The 8,065-nt window shown below is 41.9% G+C and overlaps 1 protein-coding gene across 1 annotated transcript in view; it reads left to right on the plus strand.

The window, feature by feature from the left end:
* Positions 1 to 8,065, plus strand: part of cntn4 (contactin 4) — an 86,071-nt gene that overhangs the window by 37,841 nt on the left and 40,165 nt on the right. Inside the window, exons 6-8 of the mRNA XM_030778396.1 lie at positions 1,682 to 1,784; positions 2,053 to 2,237; positions 7,501 to 7,640. Of these exons, the coding sequence (XP_030634256.1) occupies positions 1,682 to 1,784; positions 2,053 to 2,237; positions 7,501 to 7,640 (428 nt within the window). The remainder of the gene's footprint in view (positions 1 to 1,681; positions 1,785 to 2,052; positions 2,238 to 7,500; positions 7,641 to 8,065) is intronic.

Below are 8,065 nucleotides of genomic sequence, written 5' to 3' on the forward strand. Positions count from 1 at the left end.
TTCCTTGGCATAAACCACAAATATAGCAGTATTTACAACATCCCACAGTTTATAAAACAAAGCAAAGCTGCCATGTTGAAAGTGTTGAAAGTAATTTAGACAAATCCTCGTAGCTGGAAGACACAGAAATAAATAAATAAATAAAAAGACAAAGAAATAACCCCAAAGCGGAAAGCTAAATCAAGCAAGGCGTTTGTATTATTTTGAGGGAATACAAATGATATCCAAAAGGTTAATAAGCAACTTTTTTTGCAAAAGAAAGGTGGTGGTAGGCTGTGGCAGGCTGTGTTTCTGGTTGGTTCTGGGGTGGCATTATCAAAGGAACTCAAACAGAAAGGTCATTTGCTCTGGATCCATCTCATGCTTAACTCTCTCGGACTTGCATTTTACGACTGATATGGTCTGAATTCATCTTGAGCCATAAAGGGAGATAGTAGAAAATCAAAATATTCAAATGAAAAGCTGCCTCTTGATGTCATAAAATACATTTTCAGGGGGAAGGTTAGACCTTAAATTATGCTGAAACGGTTTAACTTATAGTGCAGATTCTCCACAGCATTATATTTGTGTAGTAGAGAGACCATAATGTAGTTAAACTATTGCTTGCACTCAGCACGCAGTACATTTACACATTTCAAAGAGGTAACACAACAATGCTTTTATTTTCAATTTATCTATGCGTGCAGAGAATTTCAGAGAGAGGCGAGAGAGAGAGAGAGAGAGAGAGAGAGAGAGAGAGAGAGAGAGAGAAATGCATTTTAAATACACACTGCCACTGCAGTATCATACGTTTTTTTCTTATCCAAATGGTCTGAAGGTCGCCCAGTGTTTTGTTATTTGGCCTGTATTTTTAAAGGAAGTTTCAATGGCCCAAACCACTGCTCTCCTCTTCTCAGTCTGTCTGAGAAGGGACGTGTTATGCCTCTGGCTCTCTCTCTCTCTCTCTCTCTCTCTCTGTCTCTTTTTCTCTCTCTCTCGCTGTCTCTCTCTCTCTCTGTCTCTCTCTCTGTCTCTCTCTCTCTTGGTCTCTTTTTCTCTCTCTCTCTCTGTCTCTCTCTCTTTCTCTCTCTTAAACATGTTTATTTAAATAATCAAGTTCATAGCAAGCTCTGAGGAAGAACTTTTGCTTTGCCAATCAGAGACAATCAGAACTTAATACTCTATTTAAGGGACTGTCAGAAATCTCCCCCTTCCGGCGCTCCGTCACGTTAGCAGATTAGGTCTCTTCAGCTTGTCTCATTTGGTACTATTGATAGGGCTTTTGGCAACTATGTCGTTTTAGATGCGGCAGATAAGAATCTCTAGGTTCTCTCTCTCTCTCTCTCTCTCTCTCTCTCTCTCTCTCTCTCTCTCTCTCTCTCTCTCTCTCTCCCTCTCTCTCTCTCTCTGTCTCTCTCACTTTCTATCTCTCTCTCGCTGCCTAGCAGCCTTCAAGATAAGGTGCAAAGTCAAGGCAGCCAGTGTCAGATCTTCTCTCAAAGTTCAGAAAGCTGCCAAACGGAGCTACCTTTGATAGGTGATGAAGAAGAACAGATAAAGACTTGTAGAATGGCGGAGAGCAACTGCTGATCCATACGAATCCGACGAATCCCACATATAATCACAGTCCAGCTCTGTCTATGGAACCGCCGCTCCTCCAGTGGCGGAAGTCGATAAACTGACTGAACTTTTCTGACTGTAGGTGTGATGGGGGAATATGAACCAAAGATTGAAGTTCAGTTTCCAGGCATCGTCCAGGTGGCCAAAGGCTCCACAGTGAAACTGGAGTGCTTTGCTTTGGGGAAGTAAGTAATATGGATCTCTGATTTGACCTCAATTGTACAGAAATAGTTACTTGGTTATTACATTCGAGCCAGGAAAGGTATATGGTTATTATGTTATGTGTAGGTGCTTCAGAAAGTTGATCTTTTTTTGATTATTTTTTTCCTTGACACGGATGCCGATCAAACAAAATGGTCAAATTAAGTTTCTGTTTGATCGTGGATACAGCAGTTGAATAAGTGTATTCAGTTTGATATTCCACGCCCATTTATAAATCTCTCTGCGAACCAGTCCAGTGCCGGCTATACACTGGAGACGAGAGGATGGAATCCCCTTTTCCCGGAAGGTGGACGTGAGGAAAACCACCGGTGTCCTCGAAATCCCGTACTTTCAGCAGGAAGATGCAGGAACATACGAGTGTGTGGCGGAAAACAGCAAGGGGAGAAACTCCGTGAGAGGAAAGCTCTCTTTCTACGGTAGGTGATCCTGGAACGCATGAATATTTGAGCAGGAAATGTTGCATGTGTCAGTTTGGATCAGACTAAGACACATCACGTAGAAAAGCGTTACTGGGCCTGAGTCGTAACCATCAGAACCATCAACTTAGAGCCTCCAACAGGCGTTTTAACACAGTGCATCTAACTGATTAAAGTTGTCCTGCTATCATGCCTCTGATGTTTTTATCCAGATTAGAGTGCTGCAGATAAGGAGACGACCTTGGACTTGACCTTGTGTGTGTGTGTGTGTGTGTGTGTGTATTAGCTAACCAGATGGCACAGTGATTGAAGTCCAACTTGATTCTAGATCATAGCTCTTAAGCATTATTCTACAACGTAGCATTTGGACAGACATGAAATCGGTTTGATTCAAGTAATATTGCCGTTTGATTTGGATAATAACTTCCGAGCCCAGATTCACCTCTTGATGCGTTTGACTGTATTTTTTTTTTTTTTTTTTAGGATTAGATTGTGTCTGAAATGTATCATTTCCCCAGCTTCAATTTATTCCACCTTGTTCTAGAAAATTCCTAGATGACCTTGCAACCTGTCATTTGAGCGCATGCTGAAAATAAATAATGTATTTGAATAATCAAGATCCATTTGTTAGGGGCAACAAATTTCAGAGAAGTGGAGAGGTTTTCTTTAAAGGCAAGACAAGTTCAACAGTTGCAACTCGTGCACAATTTTTTTTTAGTTGTTGTTTTCAACCAGGATTAAAATCATTTGTCACCTCCTGCAATTTAACAACAACGAATTAAATCGCAAAAAAAAAAAAGTTGGGAATGGCTCACCAACTCCACCACTCCCACTAATTAGCATAATTACACTCTAGCCATATATGTCTCATTTAAGAAACAGAAAGGGGGGGGGCAATGGATAGTCTCTACACTCACCCAGAATTCATTATACAGTTAAAATTTACCCATAGTCTGTGGGCAGACGACAGGAACACCGTCAAGCAAAGTGTGTTAAGGTGCAAAGAGATAGCGCAGAGAGAAGTAAAGGGAAGGCCATACAAGCAAAAGGCCCGTGGGAAAATGGGAAGGGATGAATACACACGCGCGCGCACACACACACACACACACAAAAAATGATAACCAAGGGAAGATGGAATGTATATATGATCTTGTAGGGACGTGAATGATGGCATTTGCTTTTAAACATGGTCTGAATTGAGATTTGAAAGTGTTAAAAAAAAAAAAAAACAGTATGTTGGCATATGGCTTTTGGTTCTGCATACTGAAATATTTGCTGCTGTAATGGAAGAGGCGACGCAGCCAAAGCCAACTGATCTGCATGTCAACTGGACAGTCTACTCTCATGGATCTCCCTCACAATCTAGCTGTAACAGTTAAGCTAGATAACTGGATAGCTGTTTTCACAAAAGCCTGTTTCGTTCAAGTATAATTCATAATGACAACGTTGTGTGGTGAACAAGGTGCCTACAGGCCGTAAATGAATGCGATTCTTCGCTGTAAACTGTTTAATTAGATCAGACCTGACCTTGCCAATACCGTGTCAGGTAATGGGTAAACCATATCACCCGGTCTCAGAGCTATCCACATCTGCTTGATCAGACTGCCCTGGCATGCCATGTTTTAGAACCCATTTGGTCATATGTGAACATGACTACACAAACATTTATACAGCCATCACGTTCCACTATTTGCATTTATATGAGGTGTCGTTTGGCAAAGATTTCTCGCACACATACACACACACACACACACAATCACACACACACATGCATGCACACATACACAATCACACACACACAAACGCGCACACACACACGTGCATGCACACATACACAATCTCACACACACACACACGCACACACACATACACAATCACACACACACTCATGCATATATATATACATATATATATATATATATGTGTGTGTGTGTGTGTGTGTGTGTGTGTGTGTGTGTGTGTGTGTGTGTGTGTGTGTGTATATTTTCTTTTTCTCCATCACAACTGTCAATGATTTCATCTTCCTACCCATGGCTTTGTGACTGCGAGGCATTCTATGAGAAGCGTATTTAATATGGAATCTCAAATGAAGGGTCATGACCTTCTACCTCTGCAGCATTAATCACACAGAGGTATCGGTCATGTGAGTTGGCTCTCTTATTAAGTAAGTACCTGTAGGCGCCGCTCTGTGGGGATTTTTTTTTTTTTTCCCTCCCTTATGGAATCTGTGGTTCTGCCGCGGCTGCTTCTCTCTCTCTCTCTCTCTCTGTGTCCAATGGCCCATTTACAGGAATAGCACTCACTAGGCTCCTTCAATGTTTTATTAGCCTTGTTGTCCCATTGTTTATATTCGGAACGACAAGGCGCAGCGTTCCCAGATGCGACTTCCTCGAAATCGAGAACAATACCGACCGCATTTTGCGTCGGGTGATGGATGAGCTTACGTGTACCGTTTTTTTGTTTTTTTTTTTTTTTTGTACCAATTCGTATAATTCGTGAGCGCATTAATTAGTACATGCATAGAATATGCATGTAAATGTAATGGTTTAATATGACCTTTTTTTGTTTGTTTGTTTGTTTTTAAGAGAGGAGAAAAAAAATTACACGTGCTTCGACGGTCTTTCCTCCTACTTATGCTGTTTTAATATTTACGAGCTTGCGTTTGATTTTCTCCGAACTTGCGCTTGGGTTTTTGTCTCCAATTGCTTTTCCTCTCCCGTTGTCCATAAGTCAGAGTGCTGGCCCAGCGTCTGGCGTAACTCATTCTGTGCATTAAACAATTTGCCATTATTTACAGCGTTCCTCCGAGTCCTTGTGTGGCGGTAAATAAGGCCCGTCAGGGGGTGCGCGTCGGCCGCCGGTCGGGGCGAGAGTGCCTGAGTGGGGTTTCTCGGGATTAGCAGGCAGTTGGCCTGTCTTCGCTGTGTCTCTCTGCAGTCTGCCTCTCTGCAGCAGGTGATAAAAATCTCTAATCTTATTTTGAAGTCCCTTGGAATTAAGCCTGCGAGACATTCGTCAGCAGAGCGCCGGAATGAGCCGGTCAATAAGTGCTGCTCATGTTTATCACCTCCATGGCCCGTGGCTAGGCCAGAGAAACCGTACATACACACGCGTGTACACGCACGCACGTACACACACGCACACACACACACAGACACACAAACGTATACACAAACACGAGCACACACACACACACACACAGACACACAAACGTATACACAAACACGAGCACACACACACACACACACACACACACAGACACACACAGACACACAAACGTATACACAAACACAAGCACACACACACATGTACACACACGTATACACAAACACAAGCACACACACACGCACACACACACACATATACACAAACACAAGCACACACACTCACACACACACACACACAAACAAATACACAAACACAAGCACACACACACGCACACACACACACATGCACAAACACATGCACACGCACACAAACTCACATGTGTCCACATTTACACTCTTTCTGTGTCACACACACCCACCCATACTCACAAGGACAAACACACACACACACACACATATGCTTTTGTAAGCGAATAGCGCTGCAATTTTTTTCTTTAGTGCTTTCATCAGCCTGATTAGTAATCACATTCTAATGTTTTAGTGCCGGTTTTCAGGGACACTTTTGAAAGACTGACTGATAATGATGCTTTTATGTCATGCAAAGGCTTCATAAAAGCAAAGCCTTAATTGGTTCATCCCTTTGAATACCATATCTCTATGATTTTTTTTTTTCCTCTTCCCTTTTTTTTTTTCACTGCAGACTCTTATTGGAATAGAAAAATTAATTTGGGGCTTTTTGAGAATGTACAGGCTGTCTGTCTCTTTGTGGAGGGTCTCAAAGGAAGAGGTCATGTCAAATGTGTCTCCAGTGCCTGAGAGCAGTCACTTCAAATAGTCTGTGCGGCGTGCTGGTTTCATAGCTGTGAAACGCATAGGACGGGGATCATAACTTCTCTGATCACGGACATGGAAAGTCAAAGTCAAACATGGGTGTCTGTATATGTTAAGTATAATTATGAAAATATCTTACCAGATGGGGGTGAGAAAGCAGTGCAAAAGAAATACGGTAAACTAAGCACGTTGCTGATTAAAATTTTGTAGAAAAAAAAAAAGGAAAAACCCTGTGAACACACGTGCGCATGCGCATGCAGACACACATACACAAACAGACACAAATACACACACATACACACACACACACATACCCACATGAACTCGCACACATACAAACACTGACTCTCGTACACTCTCGCGTACGCTCACACTTGCCAAAAAAAAAACAGTAGCTAAGAATCTCATATAATGAAAGGTCTCATCAGATAAACATAAGATGTATTTACAAAACAGTTCAAATTGTCAAATTTTGTCCGATGACTGGATGATGAGTGTAAAACAAATGTCAACGCAGATGTTTCATCTTTACCAAAAGAGGTGTTTTGTGTTCTGCCGTGAGACAGAACCAAGAAAAAAAACAAAAAACAAAAATAACAAACTCCAGTTGGCTGCTATCGCTTTCTCAAAGAACATAAATCTAGGTAAATCATTTATTTGTGTATTTTTTTTTTTTTTTTGTGGAGGTTCAATTTATTTGTCTCTCTATTTATTTCCCATCAGGCAGCACCCTCATAAATGATGTTTCATGTGTGCTCTTGGGCTTTAGTCAATTATTAACCAGGTTTGAGTTACATGCATTTAAAAGATAAGAATCGATACAGCCCATGTATAATTAAACCATAATTTACTCTAATGGGATCCGGTGAAGTATTTTATTATTCCGCTCATGACCGAACCAAAATCTCACGCACATTGTACTTCTTGTCTGTCCACACCGTACATGGCATTGAGCCAGATGTCTCAAATCTTTTGTTTTGTTTTGTTTTGTTCATTTGTTTATTTTATTTGCCGCGGTTCTCGTCCACTGGCTCTGGCAGCAATGATGTTTTCATTAAATACTCTCGTTTTTGCTGCAAGTACATTTCTGTATCTGCCAGCAGATAGTGGGTCATTCTAAAGTCAAAGTCTTCTTATTTTTGCTTGATTTTTTGATTCGTACAGTTACCATCACACACACTCGCGCACACACACAGAGAGAGAGAGAGAGAGAGAGGGAGAGAGAGAGAGAGAGAGAGAGAGAGAGAGAGAGAGAGAAGCTCAGCATGCAGTAAGAGTCTAATGGTGTGGTAGGTTATTAAACTCATTTTGCTCTTGTCTCCCAGCCCCTCCTCAGCTGATTGAGAAGCCTGAGGATGTTCAGAAAGCCATCGACGACTCCCTGCTCTGGGAGTGTAAGGCCACAGGAAAGCCCAAGCCTTCCTACAGGTGGATGAAGAATGGAGAGAACCTGGAACCCACAGAGGTGTGTGTCTCACCTGGTGACTAATAACACAATTCAAGGCCAACGTTTCACGCGTGTATTTACTGCGTTCGATTGACTTGCCTCACCCCAGCGCTCTTCAGAACGGTGACCTTGTGACCTTTGTGAACTGCTTACCTTAACTGAGCTCATGGCTAAAACCGTGACGGCTCTATAACACATCAAAAGTGATTTTTTTCTACTGTGTCTTAACGTCCAGTCCTGTTGGAGTTTTAATAACTTAATTAGTGGCACACTTAAAAGGAGGAGCCATTTAAGAGCACTGGCACAAGGCCTAGTCATTTAAATATTTCAAATGCGTTTTCATACCGCACTGTGTTCAGTACAGGAGATGGCTCCTGTTAGCGCTAGCTTAGAGGAGACGAGAAAGGGGACGCGTCTGGCCTCTACTCCTGCTCTGACTCCAA

This window comes from Chanos chanos, chromosome 6 (assembly GCF_902362185.1).
Source record: "Chanos chanos chromosome 6, fChaCha1.1, whole genome shotgun sequence".
NCBI lineage: Eukaryota > Metazoa > Chordata > Actinopteri > Gonorynchiformes > Chanidae > Chanos > Chanos chanos.